This window comes from Diabrotica virgifera, chromosome 10 (genome assembly GCF_917563875.1).
Source record: "Diabrotica virgifera virgifera chromosome 10, PGI_DIABVI_V3a".
NCBI classification, from domain to species: Eukaryota; Metazoa; Arthropoda; class Insecta; order Coleoptera; family Chrysomelidae; genus Diabrotica; species Diabrotica virgifera.
The window spans coordinates 33,695,665-33,722,642 of NC_065452.1; the positions used below are offsets into that span (position 1 = coordinate 33,695,665).

A 26,978-nucleotide genomic window follows, 5' to 3' on the forward strand; every position below is an offset into this window, starting at 1 on the left:
TATATTCTAGTTCAATCAGAGAGTAGAGTAAGCATCTCTACCGGTTTCGGGGCTTTTTAGCCCCTCATCAGGAGATACATATGCTCCTCTCTCTGATTGAACCAGGATAATACTCCGCGTGCAGTCACGGATTGCAACAAACGATATAGCAGGGATGCCCTAGCGACATCTGCTAGAAAAAAGTTTAAGTTTTAAATCTAATAGCACATAAAATGATATTTAAAACACCATTTTATATCCTACCAGATTAAAAACAATGGAAAACCTTCTCTGGTTACACCATCCGAGGTTTCTAAAAATGCAAGCGATACGGATTCTGAGACTATAGGAAGATGAGGGAATTTTACAATTTATAATTCACGTCCCATCTGCTCAGGCGGTACATTTCCAGCGAGAATGGTCCCCTTCGTACTCCAAATAGAGAAAATATACAGTAAGCATCAAAATTAACGCACCACCTTAAAATGGGACATTTTTGATGTTTTGTATTTCCTAAACCTGTTATCCGATTTTAGTGATTTTTTTAGTATATTATAGCTTTATTCTTCAAGAATATCGATATAATAATATTATTGCTAACCAGGTAAATGTCATTTTATTCCGGGTGTAACAATGATAGTGTGTTTTTTCCTCCAAGTTTGGAACACCCTGTGGAATATTCTAGCGTATATAAAATATTGAAATTAAAACTCAACTGTAGCCTTAGGCTTTCTTAACATTTTGATTTTTGATTCATTCCCTTATGTGGGATAATAAAAAAGTTAGGTACTTTAACAACTAGCCATGTTATCCATCAATACAGGGCGTTTCTAAATAAGTGCGACCAACTTTAAGGGGTAATTCTGCAAAAAGAATAATGACCGTTTGCTTTATAAACATATAAATTGGAAAAGACTGTAAGACTTGTACACATTTCTAAGTAGGTCAAAACCGCAAACAAGTTTATGTTCTCAAAAAAATTGATAGTGTGTAAAAAGTGTTTTATTATCAGCTAAGTACTTTCAATACATAACGTGCCATCATCAGAGCTTCGTCCTCTTATAAAGCCTTCATAGAAGAGCAATTGCTAAATGACACAATAAAAACATAGATTCTGGGCAAAAGCCACTGATATCGGGTATAACAACCCCTTAAAATGAATAAATTCACATCTAATTTCTTTTTTATTTTAAAAAGACAACATGGCTGAGTCAAACCAGTGGGCTCAAAATGGTTTGACTCATCCATGTTGTCTTTTTAAAATAAAAAAGAAATTAGATGTGAATTTATTAATTTTAACCCGGAATTGGTCGCTAGGCAGGTTGTTACGCGGGTGGTCGCGCGTGAGATTTTCTCTCACATATCCAACTTTTGCCTTTCTTTACACAATTTTACAAAAAAGATGAGGTTTCATTAACGATAAAGCCATTTGCTTTAAAAAGACACGACGTTTTTCTGTTTATTCAGATTTAGCCATACGGCTCACACTCTCTCTAGGGGAAAATTGACTCATCCCAGATACCTACGGTATCAAAAGGATTGAGCTCTGGTGGGACTCTTTCCGTGTTATCGAGCCCTAGGTGACTTGGAATGCAGGTGTATCTCTCAAAAATGTTCGTACATTTCTGGCCGTCGCGAGTAGTAGAGCTTTCTGCATGGCCTTATCAAGATGTTCATTCAGACCCAGCTTTTTATGCTTTCTAGGAGGGTCTTCGGAATGACTCCAGTGGTAGACATGATAATCGGTATCGTCTGGGTACTTTGCATTCTCCATTGCCTTCGTATTTGAATTTCCAGATCTCTGTACTTGGCGATCTTTTCAGTAAATTCACTACGTAGATTATTGTTGTTAGGTATCGCCACATCAATTAGTGTTGTTTGTTTTGTTAATTTATTAACTACTACGAGATGTGGTCTATTATGTGCCACTGTTTGGTCTGTGAGCACAGTGCGGTCCCAGTATAGCTTGTAGTTGCCATCCTCAAGCATACTCTCAGGGACGTATTGACAATATGGGAGATGGTCCGTTTGGAGAAGTCCCAGTTTGATAGCTATCTCTTGATGAAGGATCTTTCCAACTGAGTCATGCCGTTCCTTGTAGTCAGTTGCAGCAAATGCCTGGCAGCCCCCGGTAATATGTTGGATGGTTTCTTGGGATTGACATCCATATCGGCATCTGTTGTTTTGAACCTGAGGGTCTTTGACAATATATTTCAGGTAATTTCTGGTTGGTATAATCTGATCCTGAATGGCCCGTATTGATCCCTCCGTTTCAGGTAACATCCTTTCTGATGTCAACCAATAGTTCGACGCTGTATTGTCGACATTGTCTTGGCTAACCTCATTGGGATGTCGCCCGTGTAGAGGTTTACCCATCCAGGTGCACATTTTTTCGTCTTTAGTAAGGTGGTTTATGCGCATTTCTGGTTCCCTCAGTTTGATCGGTGTCATGTCATATACTGCGCAGATAGCGCGATGTAGAGTAGATGTCTCAGCCTGCATCTGAAAATAAGTTTTTAAGTTAGCAATTTGTTTGTCTAATTGCTCACCTATAACCATAAGTCCTCTTCCTCCTAAATTCCGTGGTAATGTCGTTCTTTCCACTGCACTTTTGGGATGGTGTTTTTGTGCCTTTGTGAGGTGCGTTCTTACTTTTCGCTGAAGATTGTCTATGTCCGTTTTGTCCACTTAACAATGCCAAATGAGTAGCTAAGCGCGGAACATACGTAGGTGTTTAGTGCCTTAAACAAATTTCTACTGTTAAGGTGTGAGCGAAGCAGCTGTTTTACCCTTCGTATAAACTCTGTAGTTATCTCTGTTTTCGTTTGTTTTTGGTCAATTTTCCGCGCTTGCTTTACTCCAATTTATTTATACATATCGTTTTCACCCATGACCCCGATGTTCTGGCCATTTTGCATATCGAATCCTCCGGGCTGTACTTTTCCTCTGGCTATATTTAAAATACGGCACTTGTCTAGTCCGAAGTGCATACTAATATCATTAGAAAAATTTCTACAGTTTTTAGCATCTCATCGAGTTGGATTCGAGTGCAAGCCATTAATTTTAAATCATCCTTGTACAATAAATGATTAAGCTTCGCCACCACATTGTTGTTATTTTTGATGGTAAAACCTGTATCTGTGGAGTTCAATAGCTGAATAGTGGGTTCATAGCTAGACAGAACCATAAAGGACTCAACGAATCTCCTTGAAACAGGCCCCGGCTGATTGCGATATTTTCAGTTTCGATGTTAATTTCACCAGGTATTTGAAGGTGAATTCTAGTTTTCCACTCTGTAATTATATGCTCTAACAAGGTCACTATACTATCATCGACTTTATATATTCTCAATACATCTACAAGCCATTCATGCTGCACTGAATCAAAGGCCTTCTTGTAATCAATGAAGGCAGTAAATAGATTCCTCTTTTTGGAATATGCCTGGTTAGAAATGACTGAGTCGATGATGAGTTGTTCTTTGCAACCCATGGAACCCTTAGCGCATTCTTTCTGTTGAGGCTCTATGATATTGTTCAGAGCACAGTGTTGGTAGATACGTCGGGCTACACAGGATGTGACCAATTTATACAACGTTGGAAGACAAGTAATTGGGCGGTATTTGGCTGGATCTTGGGTGTTATTTTGATCCTTCGGCATTAAATAACTGGTACCCTGAGTTAGGAATGCTAGTATATCCTGCGGATTAGAAATAACATGATTAATTAGTGCTGATAAGCATTCATGAACACTCCAAAACTTCTTGAGCCAAAAGTTTTAAACTCCATCTAGTCCAGGACATTTCCAGTTATGAAGCTCTTTGATGATATTTGAGACTTCTTCAGTAGTGAATGGTTCATAAAGGGTTGTAATGTAGTGTTGACAGTTCTGTGTCGTATCTTCTATCCATCCAGCATTGTTGTTAAGAGCAGCTGGCGTGAAAAGTTGATTTCTGAGAGTGTTCTGTTTCAGATCTGGCGATACCTAACAACAATAATCTACGTAGTAAATTCACTGAAAAGATCGCCAAGTACAGAGATCTAGAAATTCAAATACGAAGGCAATGGAGAATGCAAAGTACCCAGACGATACCTATTGTTATGTCTACTACTGGAGTCATTCCGAAGAACCTCCTCGAAAGCATAAAAAAGCTGGGTCTAAATGAACATCTTTACAAGACCATGCAGAAAGCTGTACTACTCGCAACGGCCAGATGTGTACGAAAATTTTTGGGAGATACACCTGCATACCAAGTCACCTAGGGCTCGATAACACGGAAAGAGTCCCACCAGAGCTCAATCCTTTTGATACCGTAGGTATCTGGGATGAGTCAATTTCCCCCTTAGAGGGAGTGTGAGCCGTACTCAGAGAGGAGTGAGGCCCCCTAGAGGGAGTCAGAGTGTTCTGTTTTATTATTATTGTTATTATTATATAAAATGTGACTTGCCGCCAATATTGAAAAATATATGGTAAGTGACCATCTACAACTAACCCGTGAATCAGAATATAGGATTTTCATATCATCGACCACATCCACGGCGCCATTTATTACATCCTAAAAGGATATTATTTTAGGTTTTAAGGGGGAATATAAAATTAATTTTTATACATAATTGGTGACGCCGATGGTCGCTTGATGAGAGAATCTCACACATGAAGCGCACTGACTCAACAATATGGTGATACTAAGTAAACTGAGTCACTATCTGAGCGGACGAGTCTATCAGATTGTCGAGGGAGGATAGTTAGGAGACTAGAAGGAACTACAACGCGTATAATTTCCCAGAAAAAAAGTTGTGCGCAATTTTCTTAAACCGTGAGAGAAAATCTCATATAGCGACCACTGGCGGGTTAAGGGGTTGTTATACCCGATATCTGTGGCTTTTGCCCAGAATCTATGTTTTTTATTGTGTCGTTTAGCAATTGCTCTTCTATGAAGGTTTTATAAAGGCGCATTTAAATCAAAGCGAACACGAACGAACGAACGAAGGAACGAATTCGTAGGTGTTTACTTGGTCATTCGTTCGCTACAAAGTAGGGCCATTTACATTGAAGCGAACGTTCGCATTCGTTGATGATCCGGAGTGCATATTGCCCGCAGATGTTTTTAAGATGGGCTGATGGCCAGTGCCAGTCACACATTGTGTTTAAGTTTATTTTCTGGGTAAATTTTAATACAATAATAGCTTACAAAAATAGCAGGTAGCAGGTAGTATACGCTGTTTGAGGGAGCTTAGAAAATAACATATGTAATAAAGAACCAGCTTTCTTAAAATTCTTCCTCGAAAAAGTTACTTGCTCTTGATATTATGACTATATTATGTTCAAATAATAAATTGTAAAATTGGTGTATCAAAATAAATTTGCTTTTAATTAATTTTAGCAATTAATTTGATTTGGTTACCTCATTAGTGTTTCTGGGTTGAAATTTATCCAATAAAAACATTAGGCTTTTAAAAGCAAACCACTTCGAACCCTCTTTTTGTCTTTCTCGTCTAAATGATGCCAGAAGCTAATTCATTTTTTTAGTTCAGAGACATCACAACCCATTCCTATAGAAATGTTAAAACAAGCATCAGGTTTTCTGTTTATTATTTTATATAGCTTCGATTTTGGGTTTCATAGGCATATTCCATATTGCAAAATTATGTTTTCACAACTACACAATAAACAACTCTCTCAAACTAATGTTGGTAAATAAATTAAATCAGTACTTCTAAACGAATTCGTTCGCTACCGTCTATCCACTGTCCACATTGAACAACGATTTCCTTTGATGATTCGCTCACTTACCGACATCGGTTGGAACATGTGCGAATGCGAACGAATTCGTTCGGTCGTGCTCGATTCGCTGTACAAATACAATAAAGTTAACGAACGAATTCGTTCGTTCGTTCGTGTTCGCTTTGATTTAAATGCGCCTTAAGAGGACGAAGCTCTGATGATGGCACGTTATGTGTTGAAAGTACTTAGCTGATAATAAAACATTTTTACACACTATCAATTTTTTTGAGAACACACTATTGTTTGCCGTTTTGACCTTATAAACATATGTCTACAAATGCTTCGTTTCCGAGATACGGGATGTTGATTTTTTTCTTACAAAATGACAATTTATTTATTGCTCTAAAACCGGTTGAGATATGCAAATAAAATTTGGTAAGTTTTAAAAGGTAACTTTTGCGCATATTTTGACATACAAATAAGAATTTTATATTCACCATTGGCGCATACGGGATGTTCCTAAAATGTTTATACCCGTACCCACGCCAATGGTGAATATAAAATTCTTAGTTGTATGTCAAAAAATGCGTAATTACTACCTCTTAATACCTACCAAATTTCATTTGCATATCTCAATCGGTTTTAGAGCAATAAATAAATCGTCAGTTTGTAAGAAAAAATTCAACATCCTGGACAAGAGAAACAAAGCATTTGCGGACATATGTTTATAAAGCAAATGGTCATTATTTTTTCATGCCGAATTACCCCTTAAAGTTTGTTGCACTTATTTAGAAACACCCTGTATTGATGAATAATATTGCTAGTTGTTAAAGTACCTAACTTTTTTATTATACAACATAAGTGAATGAATCAAAAAGCAAAATGTTAAGAAAGCCTAAGACTACAGTTCAGTTTTAATTTCAATATTTTATATACGCTAAAATATTCCATAGGGTGTTCGCCAACGTCGGATAATTCTGATATGGCACGTGAAGAAGAAGAAGGGTGTTCCAAACTTTGAGGAAAAAACACACTATCATTGTTACACCCAGTATACAATGACACTTACCTGTTTAGCAATAATATTATAACATCTATATTCTTGAAGAATAAAGCTATAATATACTAAAAAAATCACTAAAATCGGACAACAGGTTTAGGAAATACAAGACATCAAAAATGTCCCATTTTCTAGGTGATACGTTAATTTTGATGCTTAATGTATAAATTAAAAATGAATGAACATTTTCAATTTCGTTGCAACCCGAAACTGCAGTGATATTATATTGTAGTTCAATCAGAGAGTACATCAAGCATCTCTACCGGTTTTGGAGCTTCTTATCCCCTCATAAGGAGATACATATGCTCTTCTCTCTGACTGAACCAGGATAATACTCCGCGTGCAGTCACGGATTGCAACAAACGAAATGGCAGGGATGCCATGGCGACATCTGCTAGAAAAAAGTTTAAGTTTTTAATCTAATAGCACATAAAATGATATTTAAAATACCATTTAATGTTAAACCAGATTAAAAACAATGGAAAACCTTCTCTGGTTACACCATCCGAGGCTTCTAAAAATGCAAGCCATACGGATTCTGAAACTATAGGAAGACGAGGGAATTTTACAATTTATAATTCACGTTCCATCTGCTCAGGCAGAATTGTTACAAACGCCATCTGTTTATTTCAAACCATAAACACTAAGCATTTTTGTTGAACAGAATTTTAACATTAGAGTGATCGCCCAGTGGCTATAACTCTATTGGTTGAATATTATTGAAGTTATACTTCTTTACGATCGAGAGTGAAATTTTATAATACCGGGCGCATGCGCTCACAGACAGTATGTAGTTCGTTGCTAATCTTTCAAGATATGTATGTATCAGCGCTGTCAGCGCAAGTAAGTCATTAAAAGGATATATTAGTGTTTTTAGTAAATGTATTATTTATTATAATTTTTATGTCTTTGGATTTGTCTTCGTCGGGAATAAGATATTTTATAATAATAGTAAGTACCTATATTTAAAGTATTTTTGTATACTTCACTTGGTCTATTAAATTTGTCAGTATGTATGAGAAACCTTGTAACCTGTCAAAGCGAAGGTAATATAACTCAGTGATAGAGCGTGTGACCGGAAATCGAGAGGTCCTGGGTTCAAATCCCGGACGATTCGTGTTCTTTTTTTTTTAATTTTTGGTATCGTTTTAATAAAAAAAATTTAAAAGTGGTAGGTATGAAAGTTAGTTTATATTTAAATAAAATACAAATAACCTGTCATGTATATTTATTTCTTTGAAATTATATAATAGAACTATAACTTCTTACGTGCGTACAAAGTACACACACATTCTTTTTTTTTCTAACTGGATATAATATATACTTTGGTATGACATATCTATTTACCTCACTACTTAATCTAAACTTATTCTAAACTTTTACTTGTTGTCTATTGTCTATAGAGTAAATCCAGTGGACTACGAATATTTAGTCTGTTGTTTTGTACACTGTTGTCAAGGAGACCGATTACAAGATTGTTGGAGTGCACTTCAAGACGCTTTAGACATTTATCACTACACTGCGCGATCACTTGTTTCACTGTAGGGATTTTTAAATCACTGTAAATGACCTGGTTTGAGATAAACCAAGGGGCAGTCGCTATAGTTATTAATGTCTTTGACTGGAATCGTTCTCGGATCGCTATGTTGCTGTCAGATGCTGTACCCCAGAGTTGTACGCCGTATGTCCAAATAGGCTTTATGATGAAACTGTAGACCAGGAGCTTATTTTTTAATGATAGTGGTTAGTTACTTCTAAGTAGACAGTAGTGTTTTTTAAGTACAGTTCCTAGTTGTTTACGTTTATTCCAGATTATGTGTTTTCCAAGTTAGCCTTCTGTCTAGATGCAATCCCAAGTACTTGGCACTATCTTTTTTTGGTATTAGGTGGTTGTTGTAATATGTATATTGATGGTGTGTCTCCTCGGCATTTTGTGAAAGTTACATTGGCTGATTATTCGTCGTTTATTTTTATTCTCCATCTACAAGCCCACTTATGTGTTTTGTTTGTTTAATCTTGTTTGTAATGTGCGAGTCGCAATTTCGGGATTTTTGTCTTTCACCATAATTGCAGTGTCATCTGCAAATGTAGCTGTTAAATGATGGTCATTGGTTGGAAAGTCAGCTGTAAACAAAGTATAAAGTATGGGGCCAAGTATACTTCCTTGGAGCACACCAGCTTTTATAGGATGAATGTCTGTTATAAAGTCATCATATCTTATTTGGAAGCGCCTTTCTTCAAGATAAGATTTGAGCGAGATCTAAAGTGGATGAGATAGGTTTTTCTTTAGTTTATAAAGCAATCCGAGGTGCCAAACCTTGTCGAAAGCTTGACTTATATCCAGGAATACAGCATTGCAGTAGCTCTTTTCCTGAAATGTAGTTTGATATCAACGACTCTGTGCACTTGTTCGATGATCGAGTGTTTAAGGCGAAATCCAAATTGATGCGATGGGACTAGTTTATGTTCATCTATTTCTATTAATAATCGTTCTTTTATAATTTTCTCTGCAATTTTAGACATAACAGGTAACAAGCTTATTGGTCTGTATGATTTTATCTCTTTAGCAGGTTTTCCTGGTTTTTGTGTTAGTATAATGTCTGCTAACTTCCATTGTGCTGGAAAATATCCTAGACATAAAGTCGCATTTATTAGTTGTGTTACCATTGTAATCCCTTTTTTGGTAGTTGTTTGATTATCTCACCAGTATGAAGATCGTGTCCAGGTGCTTTTTTTTGTTCAAATTTCGTATTTAATAATTTGTGCTACTTCTATATAAAGATTTGCGAATAAATCTAAACTTATATTGGAATCCGAAAGCTAACATCAAAGTAGAAAATGAGATATCAATAGCAATAGAAATACGTAAAGGAGTAAGACAGGGATGCATTTTGTCACCACTGCTATTTAATACACCACTTGCAAGCAAATGAAGGAATCGTAATCAATGGAGAGGTTGTAAATAATATTCGATACGCAGATGACACTGTACTAGTTGCAAGAACAGTAGAAGAATTACAAAGATTACTTACAAACATAAATATTGCTTGCAACAATTATGGCATAAACATTAATATCAAAAAAACCAAGTATATGGTTTTCAGTAAAATCATGACACAACCAGCACATATTATAAAAAAAACAAAAGATGTAGATCTTTGAAACACACTCAGTGATTAATGAAGTAGTGGATGTGTGAATTATTCGTAAGGGGGTTTTTCCGCATTCTCTATTTCGTTTGTTTGTTTTCAGCACCTATTAGTATAAACAGCATTCAAATTGAAAAAGTATCAAGTTACAAATACTTGGGAACTTTAATAAACGAAACTGGAGACCAAAACAATGAAATAAAAAGACGTATCGAAATTGCCAGGGCCACCTTCATAAAGATGAGAAAATTCTTCTGCAACAGAGATATAAGCATCCCTCTACGATTAAGCATGCTAAGAGGATACGTATTTAACACGCTATTATACGGTGTAGAGGCCTGGACTCTCAAACAGAACAACATAAAAAATATTGAAAGTTTCGAGATGTGGTGCTATCGTAGAAGGCTGCAGATAAGTTGGGTTGAAAGAATCACAAATCTTGAAGTAATACGAAGGATAGGAAGAGACCCAGAAATTTTGTTAACGATAAAACGAAGTAACTCAAGTATTTGGGTCACCTGATGAGAGGTCATAAATACTCATTACTTCAAAATATAATGCAAGGAAAAATAGAAGGAAAACGGAATCCAGGCCGTAGAAGAATGTCATGGTTGCGGAATTTGAGAGAGTGGTTTGGCTGCACCACTAATGAACTTTTTAGGTCAGCTGTAAACAAAGTCAGGGTAGCCTTGATGATTTCCAATCTCCGATAGGAGTAGCACAAGAAGAAGAAGCTACTTCTTTAGGTGTTGTTAGTTTGGGAAGTGGAGACATTTGATATATACTACCTAAAAATCCATGTATTCTTTCATCGATAATATTGTCATCTGCAGGTAAAGGCTGAAATATTTCTTCGAAATAGTTTGCAAATGCTTTTGCATTTTCCTGGTTTGTTCGTAACCATTTGTTATCATGCCTGATAGGCGGGATTTGTTGTTTTGGGTTTTTCAAATTTTTTGTGGCCTTCCATAGTGAATAGTCGGAATCCGCAGTTGGTGTTAAATTCTGCATATAACGTTGAAAATAATCATTTTTAAGATTTTTTATTAATTCTTTTAGTTGTCTACATTTTCGATTGTAGTTGGTTTTGTCATCTGGGTGTCTCGTTATTTGCCAACTTTTTATAAGCCTCCGCTTTTCTAGTATTTCAGTTCTAATGATTTGTGGGCATTGTCTTCGGTGCCTTTTGTTTTTAGTCTCATGGGCCGTAGCTTCCCATGCTGCTTGTTGAACCAACTTAGTAAAATATTCGACGCTAATTAAATATCATCAATTTACGTCCCATCTGCTCAGGCGGTACATTTCCAGCGAGAATGGTTCCCTTCGTACTCCAAATTGAGTAAATATATAAATTACTTACTTTTACTTAGTCCTAAGCCTTTCTACCTTTAGGTGTAAGGCTGGTGGAGTTGGGTTTGGCATTGTAGTCTCCATGCTTTCCGATCTTGCGTTAGGTTTCTTGCAGTTTCCAATGTCAATCCCTTCTTCTCGACTTCTTTCCTGATTTCATCTACCCACATAACTCTTGGTCTTCCTCTTTTGTTTTTCCCCTGCACTCTCGTTTGACATTCTACACACGTGTCCGAACCATCTAAGTTGTCCCTCCACTATTTTTTCATTAATTGGTTCCAGTTTTAGGTTTTGTCTAATTGTTTCGTTTCGTATTTTGTCTGTCCTCTTTCTGTTTGCTATTTTCCTCAGGAACCTCATTTCCATAGCATTGACTCTGGATTTTTGTCTCCCCGTCAATGTCCATGTCTCACTGCTATACATAATTGTTGGTCTAACTACTGATTTAACGACTGCCGTTTTTACTTTCTCCGGTATCTCTTTTTTCCCCAAAAATGTTGTTTTCATAGCGTTAAATAAGCTTCCTGTTCGTCCTATTCTCTCGTTTATTTCCATGTCTTGTTTACCATTTGCTTCGATTATTACTCCTAGGTATTTAAAGTATTCCACTTGCTCTAGTTGTTTCCCGTCTAATTCTATTGCGTCTGTCTTCCTCGTATTTGAAATTATCATTGTTTTTGTATTCTCTATTAATTTTCATATTTATGTTTGATAGTTCTTCTTCTAGGATTTCAAGATTGTTCTGTAGGTCTTCTCTGTTTTCTGCTATCAATACCATGTCGTCTGCGAATAGTAGCTCCGATAGTTGAGTCCGTTTCATTTGCCAGTATCCTAATGTTAGTTTTCTCATTCTTCTCTTGGCTTTCTTTATCGCTTCATCCAGTACCCCTGAAAATAGCAGTGGACTCAGCACGCATCCCTGTTTGACGCCTTGACTTGTAGTAAATTCTCTGGATTCTTCGTTATTGGTTCTTATTGTATTTGTATTATTTTGTACATATCCTTTATTACTTCTATTATATGTCTGTCGACTCCCCTTTCTTTTAGTGTCTTCCATACGTCCTTTTTTCGGATTCTGTCAAACGCCTTTTCCAGGTCAATGAAGCACATATGTATCTCTCTATTCTTCTTGATTACCTTCTCACTTACTTGTCTTAATGTGAATATTAGGTCTTGCGTGCTTTTGTCCTTCCTGAATCCACACTGTGTGTCTTACATAGTTGTTTCTATTTGGGTTTTAATTCTTGTCTCTATTATTCTTGCAAATACCTTCCCAGGGATACTTGATATGGTGATACCTCGGTAGTTATTACAGTTTCTCTGGTCTCCTTTCTTGTGTATTGGTAGTATAATGTCTTTCTTCCAGTCCTTTGGTAATTCTGCTCTATTTATGATTTCATTAGTTCTTTCATGCTATCCGTTCCCTCTGTCCCCATGAATTTTATCATTTCCGGGGTGATATGATCTTTGCCTGGTGCTCTGCCCAATTTTACTGTTTCTATTGCTTTCTCTAATTCCTCTCTTGTTATGGATTCCACTTGTTGTTCTTCATTCCTTTCTTGTATCTCCCCTATGTTGTCCGTGTCTGCACGAGTTAGCTCTTTGAAATGTTCTCTCCATCTTTCCATTATTTGTTTTTCTTCTTTTAGTACGTTTCCATTCTTGTCTTTTATATTCGGCATCGTGTGCTCTTTCTTTTGTCTGAGTTGTTTTAATGCGCCGTAGAAGAGTTTTTGATTTTCCCTATAATTTTTTGTCATTTTTTGTCCAAATCTCTCCCATGACCTTTCCTCTCCTGCTTTCACCGCTATTTTAACCTCTTTCCTTTTTTTGTTTATATGCCTCGTAATCTTCCGGGTGTTTTGTACTTAGGTATCTCTTCCATTTTTCTTTTTTGTTCTTTATTTTCTCTCGTATTTCTTCCGTCCACCATTCCGTTCTCCTCATGTTAGTACTTGCTATTTTTGCTTTCCCGCAAGTTTCCTCAGCTGCTTTGATTATGATGGTTTTTAGATATTCCCATTTTTCTTCTATATTTGTATTTTTTGCCCTACTTTTCAGAGTATTATCTAATTTTTCTTGGAATTTCTTCTTATATCTTTCCTGTTTTAATTTGTATATTTTTTTATTTTTTCGTTTACTACCTTCCTTCTGGTTAAATTGCAGCTGGCTGCAGCTGGTTAAATGTAAATTGTGACTCTGATGAAGAGATAATAACTAGGATCGAAATATCACGGAAGGCTTTTATGACCTGGAAACCAGTTTTATGTAATAGAAACCTGTCGATGAATATTCGAAAGAAGGTGCTGAAATGTTATGTGTGGTCTATCCTATTGTATGGTTGTGAGACATGGACGTTAAAAACCACAATGCTAAACAAAATAGAAGCATTCGAATTGTGGTGCTATCGACGAATCCTAAAGATATCGTGGGTTTCGCACACTTCCAATGAAGATTTTCTTCAAATGATGAATTCGGAACGTCTGCTCATAAGCATCATAAAGAGGAGAAAAACAGAATACTTCGGCTATATAATTAGAGGACCTAAATACCATCTGCTTCGCCTTATAATACAAGGAAAAGTGGAGGGAAAGAGATGGATTGGTCGAAAGAAACTTTCATGGCTGCGTAATATTAGACAATGGTGTGGCTGCACAGTAGAAGAATTATTTCGCGTAGCAGCCAATAGAGAGAGATTTCAGGAAATTGTAAACATGATGACGGCCAACGTCTGAATACAGACACGGCACCTAAAGAAGAAGAAGACCTTTCTTCCCTTTTCTTCTCTTTTCTTCTTTTTCTTCTGTTGTTCTAATTTTCATTATTACTAGATGGTGGTCACTGCCAATCTCTGAGCCTCTTTTCACTTTCGTATCCTGTACTCTTTTCCATTTGTTACCAAAAAGTAATCTAAGATTGATTTTTCGTTTCTGCTGTCTTGTACTCTCGTGTATTTGTGTACTTCTTTATGTTTAAATTTTGTATTTGTTATAACTAGTTTGTTCTCCATACATATTTCTATTATTCTTTCACCATATCTGTTTAGTATTTCTTCTCCTTCTTTTCCCATGCACTCCTCTATTCCGCTGTTGTTGTTTCCAACTCTACCGTTTAGATCTCCCATTACAATTATGTTTTCTTCCCCATTATCAATTTGCATTTGGAGCTCCTCGAAAAATTTATCTTTCTCTTCCTTTCTTGCATCTTCATTTACTCCGTAGGCTGTTATTATTGTCCATATTTCTTCGTCCATCAGTTTCATTTTCACCGATAATATTCTCTGGTTAACATATGTTTCTTCTATAACGTGTTGTAGTCTATTCGGTGCAATTATTATCCCGACTCCTTCTTTTGCTCTCTCTTTTGTATCCGCTCCTAACCAAAGTAACCAATATCCTTTGTGTATTTTCTTAAGACCTTTTCCTTTCATCTTCGTTTCCGATATTCCTAGTATTTCTATTTTTTGTTTTATCATTTCTTCTACCAGTTCTTCCTCTTTTCCGTTGATGCTTCTCAAATTCCATGTTCCCATTTTATCTCTCCTTCCTTCTGCAATATAGCTTTCCCCTTCTTTTATTTTCATCCTTGTTTACCTGTGCATCATCTTTTCCCCTATCGCTTTTCCCATTCATTGCCTTGGTCGTCATTGTTGTGTGTCCGGTCTCATTATTTTCTATTACTTTTTTGGAGTCCTTTCCCCGATGTTTCTGTGAATTTGTATAATTTTCTCATTATTATGGTCCCATTTCCACTCCTTCCCATTAATCTCCAGTTTCACATATCCTATCTTCGTAGTATTACCTTTGTCTTTTTCTTCTTTTGCCATTTTCCTAATTTTTGCTTGTATTTCCCTTTCCTTTCTTGTTAAATCTGATTCTATATACACCTTTTGTCCCTGTAGACTCTTCAGTTTTCCTTTGTTTTTTAGTACACTTAGCTTATCCGTTAGGTTTTCCATTTCTGCTACAAAAATTTGGTCTCCGATCTTCACCGCTCCTCTAAGTTTGACCTGTAATTTCAGATTTCTTCCTATGAAGTGTTCTACTGACTCCTTTACTGGTTTGCTGTCGTTAGGATCCAGTGTTAGGCCCTTTAATACTATATTATTTCTCCGTCTATCTTTTTCCAATTGTTCTATTCTTTTGGTTGCCATTTTCAAACCTTCTTCTAATTTTTTGTTGTTTTCTTTTAGCTCTTTAATATATTCCATCGTTTCCTTTTGGTCTTTCCGTATGGTTCTTATTTCTGCCATCATTTCATCATTTTTCCACATAACTTCCCGCATCATTTTTATCATCTCTTTATTTGTATCGTTGCTTTTATTCGGTGTTCGTCTCGTCATATTACTCTTTTCAAAATACAATGCATCCCCTTTATATTTTTTATTCTTCGATTCTTCGTCGCTACCATATTCGTTCCTTCTATTGGTTTCCTTTCGAATTGTTCCGCCACTGGCCATTTTAAATTAAATTAGTAGATGTTATCGTCAGCACTAATATAAATATTATTATATACACTTTAAAGTCTATTTTTTATTTCGCACAAGTACACTTTTTATCTTTAACGATTATCGATAACGATAGGTCTTTTAAAAACCGGTGTTTTTATTGTGATAGGTTTCGATTCCGAATTTACCTTATCGCCAAACACACCGGCCCACAACCTCTCGCTTTGCCTGCCAAACTCAAACTCAATATATAAATTAAATTAAAAATGAATAAACATTTTCAATTTCGTTGCAACCCAAAACTTCAGCCGTAATTATATTCTAGTTCAATCGGAGAGTACAGCAAGCATCTCTACCGGTTTCGGGGCTTCATAGCCCCTCATCAGGAGATACATATGCTCTTCTCTCTGAATGAACCAGGATAATACTCCGCGTGCAGTCACGGATTGCAACGAACGAAATGGCAGGGATGGCCTAGCGACATCTGCTATAAAAAAAATGGTAAGAAAAAAATGGAAAGAAAAAAAATGGTATTTTAAATATCATTTTATGTGCTATTAGATTAAAAACTTAAACTTTTCAATCATAAGGCATGTTAAGAAGAAGAATGTATTTTAAAATTTAAATTAAACCCTCTACTAAAATACGTCACGGTTTTAAAGTAAAGAATGGCGGGGTTTGTCGGATTGTTTTTTATTCTGTGGTATTGTCTGCTCTGTGCTATTTTACTTATTTTTTTTTTATTTTTAGGTGCGTGTACGCAACCATGCCAAAATGGTGGACTGTTATCTCACAACCTACTATAATCACAAATCGGTCTTTGGTAACCGGAAACAAGTAGCTGACGCAATCATAGAGCATCCTCAAGATTACCACATCTACGAAGGGCTTTCTACCCTCACGAACATTTCCCGTTACGATCTTCCAGATCCAGATGTGTACAAAGACTTCTTCAAACTAAACCCATTGTATGAATTCCAGCAACTATCAGCAACATGTACCTACTTCAGGGGCTGTCCCATCAATAGGTTAGATATCGCCATTGCGTACGATCTTCCAGAGCTGTTGGGGACGCACAGGAAACGGGTAGAAAGTGCATTAACAGAAGAAAAGTCTGGCTCAAAACAACAAACTTCAACAACGCCTGGTAGTTGAGCTAATAGTAACAGTCCAAGTATTAACCAAACTTGTAGATACAAGTCCTGTGAATACTGAGAAAACTGATGTTATCCCAAAACATTGACTAAACGACTCGTTTATTCTGAAAGAGGCTTACAATGACAGTCCAAGTTTTGGGATAAACATCCAAATTTTATTTAAGACTTTAAAAACGCATTCAGCGTTAAAATATCATGAGATCTTCCATTTTCGAATTTTGTGGTAAATGTTTTTCTTCCTTATATACGAAAAATGACTTTTAGGACTTTTGTGCTAACGTGGCCATATGGACTGATGTAAACTAACTTATGTGAACATCGAAGACGTTTTAGCGCTATGCTTTCATGGTATTCTTTCGTTTTGAGCAAACTGAAGCATCCCAACGTACTCACAACTCACCATTCTTTAACCCATTCTTTATTTGTAAGCTTGAAAAGAAAGAATATTACTATAGTCTCCTGCCAGTGTGTTGATCGCATTTAAGAGTTCTTGCTATCGGAGTGTTCTTGCATCCAGCAGTCGATTTCAAAGAGAGTAGGCAATTTAATATATTTTTGACACCAGGTGTACAATTCCTTACTAAAATTTCAAAAACTGCGAAGGTTTATTTATTGTTGTTATGTGTATATTGAATGTACAGATAATTGATACGTTGTTGTAGTCCGTGTAACTTAGTTATTTTATTTGTTCTTTTTCATTCGAATTATTTATGAATAATAACATTTAAGAAGACATTATAGGTTAAGTAAATGAATAAAATAAATATGTTTACATTTGTATCGAGATGTTTTATTTCTTTTGGCCCTCCACCAGGAATTAGTTTATTTACTTCTCTTATCAGTTATAATTAAAATATATACCTACAATGATATCTAGATACTATACACAAATCTGAATTAATCTTCGACCTTGAGTCACCAAGAAGAGTAATCTGTGGATTATTTCAAACACGAAATTCTTTTTTGTATGTAAAAAGGAAGAAAGCCAATTAATGTTATGAGTTGTTCATCTTTGTTAACGTTATCAATAATAATTAAAAGATTCATCATCATCTACATTTATTCTACGAACAAAATACAATAGATTCATCAGGTTATGGGCCCAGCGACAGAAAGGGATTATATTGTAGTAAGTGCGGAAAAGCCGACTTTGACTAAAAAAGAATACTACAGCATGTTAATTCTATTAAATTTTAATGTAAACTCAGACAACCATTTCTACCATGTTGAGTCTGGCTGAATGACCAAAAGTCTATGCCAAAAAAGGTTTATTAAAAAAAGTTGTCCATCAATAATGATTATTTAAGTCATTTCTAAACTAAATACTCAAAAGGTTATGGGCCCAGAGGACCCTTTGATAAACAGCTAGAGTAAAAATCAAGTAAGAGTGATTACGTTCAAGGATGTTTACAGGTCAACTTCTCCTTCTCACAGGAGAGAATTTCAACAGTTGGAAATTTCAAGTTACGGCCGTATTAGATAAAAAGGAAGTTAATATTATCAGTCATTGAAATATTAGACCCAAGAGAGCGAGACATTAGACAATATAAAAATACAAGTTAGTCTACATAGCTAAAGGAGTGAGACAAGGATGTATTGTGTCCCAGTTGTTATTTAATATGTACTTTAAACATATCTTCGAGCAAGCACTACAGGACTACAGGAAGGCGTATTAGTCAATCAGATGTCAGTAAAGAACATAAACCTATTCTCAACACGAAAATATCAAGGTACGTGGTAGTCAGTAATCACGAAATATTAAATATTCGGCTTTTGGTTAATCAACAATAAATATACAGGGTAAACAGATACATATACCTTGGTACCAACCTAAACAGCCAATGGGACCACTTTACTGAAATACCTACAACATCGTATAGGAAAAGCAAGATCGGTGTTCGTAAGGATGAAGTCTCTTTTCAGAAGTCACGATTTACAACTTGCTACCAAACTCTCTATAATCAGATGCTGCAGTCGGAAAAATGAAAGAATACCCATGAACGATCACATCAATCACTTATTTTGTATTTGCTGTCTTTTTCTATAAATAACAAACGTTTGTTATAGAAAAAGACAGCAAATACAAAATCAGTGATTGATGTGATCGTTCATGTGTGTTCTTTCATTTTTCCGACTGTATGTATTTTCTACGTTATTATACGGAGTAGAGGCGTGGTCATTTCCTGAAGCTTTTTAAGAATGCTCGAGGCTTTCGAGATGCAGTATTACTTAGGATAGTCATGCTGATCACCAACATCCGGGACGGATAGGCACCGTAAGAAGAAGAAGAAAATTACAAGACGAAGTTTTCATGGAAAAGTTAAGCAAAGCAAAAGAATTGGTGATTTACTACATTCAGATATAGCAGGGCCAATGACGAACCCTACTTTAGATTAGAGAAAAATATTTTCAGATATCAGTTGATGATTTTTCACAGTTTTGAATTGTAAAATTACTATGATATATACAGTATGTCCCTGTAAGTTGTATCCATATGGAAAACTTTTTTATTATTAATTTTACGAAAAAAAGTTATTCTTCATAAAATGCTCTGAATGATCCAAAACCTAAGATTCAACCATCAGATATAAAATTTTATAAATATTATACGAGTTATGTCAAACAGTTTGAATTTCACTCAAGAGTAAAGTAGCTTTATTTTTCACAATATTGAAAATTGCTATTATGAAAAGTTGTTTGGAATTAAAAACTATATTCTAATATGCAATTACATCCTTCTAATTAAAAAAAATTTTTTTGAAAAATTATGGATAACTAACATTATTTTCAGTAATTCTAATTCTAATAACTCTTTTATTATTAATTTTACGAAAAAAGTGATTCTGAATAAAAAGTTCTGCATGGTCTAAAATACTCGAAAACCTAAAATACAACTATCTTATGTCAATTTTATACGAGGTATGTCAAAAAAGATAAATTTAGATCAAAAGTAAAGTACCTTTTTAGTTCAAAATATTTCAATTAAAAGGATATAATTACATACTGAAACATGGGTTTTAATTCTTAATAACTATTCATACTAACAATTTTCGATATTGTGAAAAATAAAGGTATTTTACTCTTGAGCCAAATTCATATTTTTTGACATACCTTGTATAAAATTGATAAAATTTGACATAAGATGGTTGTATTTTAGGTTTCAGACCATGCAGAACTTTTTATTAAGAATCACTTTTTTTCGTAAAATTAATAATAAAAGAGTTATCAGAATTGAAATAACTGAAAATAATGTTAGTTATCCATAATTTTTCAAAAATTTTTTTTTCAATTAGAAGGATGTAATTGCATATTAGAATATAGTTTTTAATTCCAAACAACTTTTCTTAATAGCAATTTTAAATATTGTGAAAAATAAAGCTACTTTACTCTTGAGTGAAATTCAAACTTTTTGACATACCTCGTATAATATTCATAAAATTTTATATCTGATGGTTGAATCTTAGGTTTTGGAACATGCAGAGCTTTTTATCAAGAATAACTTTTTTTCGTAAAATGAATAATAAAAAAGTTTTCCATATGGATACAACTTACAGGGACATACTGTATATATATATATATATATATATATATATATATATATATATATATATATATAATCTTTATCCCTTCTACCCTGAGGTGTAGGGATCTGTTTCTGATTCTTTCATTATTTTTCGTTCTTGGCAAATTTCTTCCATATCTTTCTATTCTCTGTTAATTTTTTGGCATCGTTCCATGTTGTTCCTCTCTTTTCTAAAATATCTATTATTACTGCATTCCACTGTCTTCTTGGTCTACCACGTTTTTTCCTTTCTATATTTCTACTTTCCTAGATTCTTTTAACAGGCATATTATCACTCATCCTTTGTAAGTGTCCCCACCAACCCAGCTGTCTTTCTTCTATATAAGATTCTAATGGTTCTATAGACTAGACTAGGCGAAAATACAAATCCCATCCCTATTAAGAGAGGCGTGAGACAAGGAGGCGTAATATCGCCAAAGCTTTTCAACCTAGCACTAGAAGACGTCTTCAAAACGACAAATTGGTCAACCTATGGCATTAACGTTAATGGCAAGAAGCTAAATCACCTCAGATTCGCTGACGACATTGTGATTATAGCGAGCTCATTCGAGGAACTGCAAATTATGATAGAGGAACTCGCAGGCAGCTCCCAATACGTCGGCCTAAAAATGAACATGAAGAAAACAAAAATAATGACAAACACAGATGACCCCAGACGCATAACTATAAATGGCAGTGAGATAGAAAAAGTCCAGGAATATATCTACCTAGGCCAAATCCTGAGACTTGACAAAGAAAACCAAAGTGCGGAAATTAATAGGAAAGCAAGACTAGCATGGGCAGGATTTGGAAAACTTGGTTGGATACTTAAGAACCGCAAAATACCTTAATATTTGAGGACCAAAGTGTTCAACCAGTGCATCCTTCCTATCATGACATATGGGTGTCAAACCTGGACCCTAACCAAGGCAAATATGAATAAATTAGCCACAACAGAAAGAGCTATGGAAAGAACAATGTTAGGTATACGACTGTCAGATAAAAAGAGGAACGACTGGGTAAGATCAAAAACAAAAGTCGAGGACATAACAACAAAAGTTGCCAAACTTAAATGGAGCTTTGCAGACCACACTGTTAGACAAAAAGACCAACGGTGGAATGCCACGATACAACATTGGAGACCTTACCAAAGTAAACGACCGAGAGGAAGACCACAGATGAGATGGGTTGATGATATTAAAAGAGTAGCCGGAACGAATTGGAAATATGTTGCTCAGGATAGAGACCGATGGAAGGAGTTGGGAGAGGCCTATGTCCAAACGTGGACGATAGAACGCTAAGAAGAATGGTTCTATTTCTAATTCTTCTCTTATTTTTATATTCTTAACTCTATCCCTTCTAGTGTCTGACCCGGAGAGGGCGGCTTCAAACAGCGTCGGTACTCACAATGAGCGGCTGAATTAAAAACTCACCAACCCGCCTTGCCAGCGTGGTGTTTCAAGGCAAATACCTCCCAACAAAATGTCAGATTTTAAAACAAAAGCGGATGTACCCCAGGTGAGTATAGCGAGAAATCGAAACTCTCACAATGATTTATCAGTCTGTCCCAAGGATTCTGGGGTGGACAAAAAACTGACGACGCGAAAGACGAAAAAACCTCTAACACTCTTTATCTGTACCTACAATGCCAGAACATTATTATCTGAAGAAAAAGTCACTGAAATGGAAATCGAGATGTCAAAAGTAAAATAGGATATTATTGGAGTCAGTGAAGTAAGACGACATGGAGAAAACCTGACAACACTAAAATCAGGGCATATATTTTATAGTATAGGTAGTGAAACCGAATCAATCGGGGGAGTCGGATTCCTTATACACAAAAGACTTGCAGATGACATAGTGATTACAGGAAGTATATCCACAAGAGTAGCCTATTTAATCGTAAAGCTAAACCGAAGTTATAAAATACAGATTATTCAGGTATACGCACCAACAACGGACCATCCGGATGAAGAGATTGAAGACTTCTACGATGACATCTCAACGGCACTGAAAGAAACACCAACACATTGCACGATTATTTGCGGCGACTTTAACGCAAAGATCGGTCTAAAGCAGGATGAACAGGAAACAGCATTAGGTAAATTTGGATCCAAAGGCAGAAACGAGGGTGGCCAAACACTACTAAAATTTCTATTACAACAAAATCTATACCAGATGAATAGTTTCTTCTCTAAAAAAGATCACAGAAGATGGACGTGGAAGACCCCAGATGGTAAGACCAGAAACGAGGTAGACTACATAATCAGTGACAAAAAATATATATTCAACGATGTCATAGTCCTTAATAGCTTTACCACAGGTAGCGATCATAGAATTGTAAGAGCCAAACTAAAATTAGACTTAATAACAGAAAGATCCAAAATGATTAGGAAGAAAGCCAACCCAATATGGAACGACCCAACGAATTTAAATGAATACCAAGACAATATCAATAAAATCCTACAACAAAATGAATGCATGAATAATGTAAATGCCCTAAACGAAAATATCGTAGAAGTTATTCGAGAGGCTCAAGTAAAATGCTGCCCTAAAAGACGCCAAGACGAAAAAATTACCATTGCAACTAATGGAAACTAGAAGAAAAATCAAAGGAAACGAAAGCACTGACGAAGAAGAACTGCGAAAAATAAAAAAAGAAGTATCAAAAGCTATAAGAAAAGATTTAAGGAAATTTAAGAATGAAAGTGTCCAGCGAACTATAGAAGAGAACAAAAGTCTGAAAGTCCTGAGAAGACGGCTAAACAATGGAAAATGCGAAATACATAAACTAAAGAACAAAGAAGGAGTCCCCACATCGAATAGAGAAGAACTACTACACATAGTTGAAGACTTCTATCAAGAACTATACACAAGCCAAAGAGAAGACCAAGAGAATTTGGAAGCCGCTGCATCACGCAAAATCATCAACCAGGGTTCAGAGCTCATGCCAGAGATCACACTAAGCGAAATCCAGGACGCAATTAAAAAGATGAAAAACAACAAAGCGCCAGGAGAAGATGGAGTCGTAATAGAAGCTATAAAGATGGGTGGACGTGCTGTTCTCAACCAAATAAAAATTTTGTTTAACCTTTGTTTAACAGATTGTTGCATACCGGAAACAATGCAGTAACAATTTTACTACACAAGAAAGGAGACAAGGCGCACCTAGAAAACTATATACCAATCAGCTTATTGAACCACATCTATAAAATGTTTATCTACCCGAACGATTACGACAAGACTAGAAAAGAAGTTAGATTTCTACCAACTCCGAGAACAAGCTGAATTCCTCTCAAAATTCGGAACAAACGATCACCTACAAACAGTAAAAACCTTAATAGAAAAGGCGATAGAATATAATATACCACTGGTACTTATCTTCGTAGACTTTCACAAAGCCTTCGACACTGTGGAATTAGACAGCATTATAACTGCTCTGAACAATAGTAGAATATATTACCGGTTTACAAAGTTAGTGCAAATATTATACCAAAACGCCACAATGCGTGTAAAACTACATGATACTACCAGAGAAATTCATATCAAGCGGGGTGTGAGAGAAGGCGACACTCTCTCACCTAAATTATTTATAGCGGTCCTCGAATACGCCTTTAAAATGCTAAAGTGGGAAAATAGAGGAATAAAAATAGATGGAGAAATGCTCAATCATCTGCGTTTTGCCGACGATATAATACTTATTACCGAAGATCTGGGTGAAGCACAACAAATGCTACTAGAATTAGAAAACGTATCTTCAACAATAGGTCTAAAAATGAACATCAGCAAGACCAAATTTATGACAAATTTAGTTCCCAGCGAACACCTAACCATCCAAAACCAAGTGGTAGAATTGACAGAAAAGTACATACTTATATCTCGGTCATGAAATCAGAATAGGCAAGGACAATCAGACTTGCGAATTTCAACGACGAATAACACTTGCTTGGGCGGCGTATGGTTCACTAAGAGACATCTTTAAGAGCAACATCCCGACAGCTATGAAACGGAAGACATTTGACCAATGCCTTCCTATTATGACATACGGAGCAGAAACTCTCACGCTCACAAAAACAACAGCACTAAAAATGCGAGTGGCACAAAGGCGCATGGAAAGATCGATTCTTGGCGTGACAAAGAAAGACAAAATAAGGAACCAAGACTTAAGGAAAAGAACATGTATCACTGATGTCGTTGAACGTATAGCCAAGCTGAAATGGAATTGGGCAGGTCACATAGCGCGAGTGAAAACTCCAGATGGACCAGAAAACTAATTGACTGGCGCCCAAGTCAGCAGAGGACGACCACCAACACGCTGGATGGACGACATTAACCGAATATCCAAGAAATGGCAACAAGAAGCACAGTACCGTAAAGAGTGGCGAAGAATGGGAGAGACCTATGTCCAGCAGTGGACAGAAGAGGTTGCATGATGATGATGATGAATCCCTTCTAGTCACTTCCATTACTCTTCTTAGATATTTCGTTACTATTGCCTGTAGTTTACTTTTATCCCTTTTTGACAATATCCACGATTCGCATCCATATGTGAGTACAGGTCTATACACAGTTTTGTATACACTCATTTTCGTTTTTCTTGATATTTCTCGTCTATTTACAAATCCACTGTTTATTGCATAATATAGTCTATTTGTTTTTGTATCCTATAGTTTATATCTATTTCTTGTTTTCGGTTTTCTTCAAATATTACACCTAGGTATTGATATATTTACTGCCTTGCTCCATTTCTACCCCATCTATTTGCATATTTATCCTTTTTCTATTTCTATTTATTACCATTGTCTTTGTTTTACTCTTGTTCAATTTCATACCGTATTTTGTTAATACCGCATTCCATACTATCAAGCTTTGTCTTAGGTCTTTCTCGTTTCCTGCTGTAATAACCACATCATCCGAAAATGCACATTCTGCCATCCCTATTTGTTCTAATTTCCTATATCCTATGTATATTGGTTTAGTTCTTTGTTTATTTTCTCTTATTATTTCGTCCATAAATATTATGAACAGGAGTGGACTCAATCCCCCTCCCTGTCTAACTCCTACATTTGTAGCAAATTTTTCTGATATCATATTATATCTTATCACACAATTATTTGTTTCTTTATATAAACTTTGTATTACCCTTATTAGTTTCTGATTTACATTTTTCTTTTTTAAACATTTCCAAATCGTTGCTCTATTTACTTTATCAAATGTCTTTTCCATATCCATAAAGGCTAAATATATTGATTTCTCCGCCATCCACTTCATGTTAATAATTTCTTTCAAAGTAAATATATGATCCTGGGTACTTCTACCTTCTCTAAATCCACTTTGAGATTCTGTTAGTGTTTTTTCTGTGATCAATCTCAATATTTTCTCTATTATTTTCTCGTATATTTTTGTTATTGGGCTTAATAATGTTAGTCCTCTATAATTGTTACAATCTTTGTTATCTCCTTTCTTGTGTATTGGCATTATTAGACCCATTCTCCAATCTTCAGGTGTTATTAATTTCTTCCTATTACTAAGATCTAAGATATAAAAGTGAAGCTGAAGATAATGTTCTTGATTTTATAAATTTAATTAAAACTAAACATACTGTTAAGTTAAAACTAGGAGTATCAGAGTATATAATGGGAGGTGAATTCTCGTCAAATGAGTTTAAAAATGTTTGTAGACGAAAGGGTATTGAGTTGCAGTACACGCAACCATACTTTCCACAACAAAGAGGTACCTAAGTAACTAAGTATATATCTGAAAGAATGAATCGTACATTAATGGATTAAGTTAGAGTAAAAGAAAAAATTTAACTAGCAGAAACTAAATTACGTCAGCCGCTGTGGGTGAAGCAATGAGATGTTCGACTTTTGTATTGAACAGAAGTCCTACAACAGCTTATGGTGGCAAAATGCCTTCTCAAATATGGTATGGTGAGAATAATATTAATAATTAAGTTTTTATATTTAATATAAATATAATATATTAGAATAAATTTAATATATTAGAACAGCAACAACAATAATGGTAGGCTATTCTAATCTACGCGAATATAGTAAAGGTAGTGTAATTAGCTAATACAGTGAGACTGAGAATAATGCTGGCTCATACACTTCAAAGAGATTGTAAAATTTATCAACTTCTTGTGCCCACAGCTTTCTTAAATGGAAAACTTAATTCAGAAATATACATGTATCCTCCGAGTTATAGTACAACGACCGCTACCATCCAATAAATTCTATCACGTGGATTCAACACGAGGCTACCACCTGTCGCAGCGTTTAACATTCTGGACCTATTGCGACGTAATACTGGACAGCAAGATCAGCAGTTATAAAATTATAAAACACCATGTAAAAATCAATATTTTTCAGTCTGATTTCTGATAAAAAATAGTAAAAAGTAGTCTGATTTAAATGTTAAAGTAAAGTCTGATTTTTAATTATTGAGTTGTAACTAAAATCTTTGTCGAAATAAAAGTTTTTAATTGTGAAGTTCAGTTTTTAAAAAAGTGTTTTTCCCAAGAACATTCATAATTTCCGCAAGGACGAGT

At 35.4% G+C, this 26,978-nt stretch overlaps 1 protein-coding gene across 2 annotated transcripts in view; it reads left to right on the top strand.

The window, feature by feature from the left end:
* Positions 1-17,643, top strand: part of LOC126893200 (otolith matrix protein OMM-64) — a 150,873-nt gene extending 133,230 nt beyond the window's left edge. For both annotated transcript variants that reach the window (XM_050663162.1, XM_050663164.1), the window contains exon 8: positions 16,457-17,643. In XM_050663162.1, the coding sequence (XP_050519119.1) occupies positions 16,457-16,861 (405 nt within the window). In that variant the 3' untranslated portion in view covers positions 16,862-17,643. The remainder of the gene's footprint in view (positions 1-16,456) is intronic.
* The last annotated feature ends 9,335 nt before the right edge of the window (positions 17,644-26,978 follow it).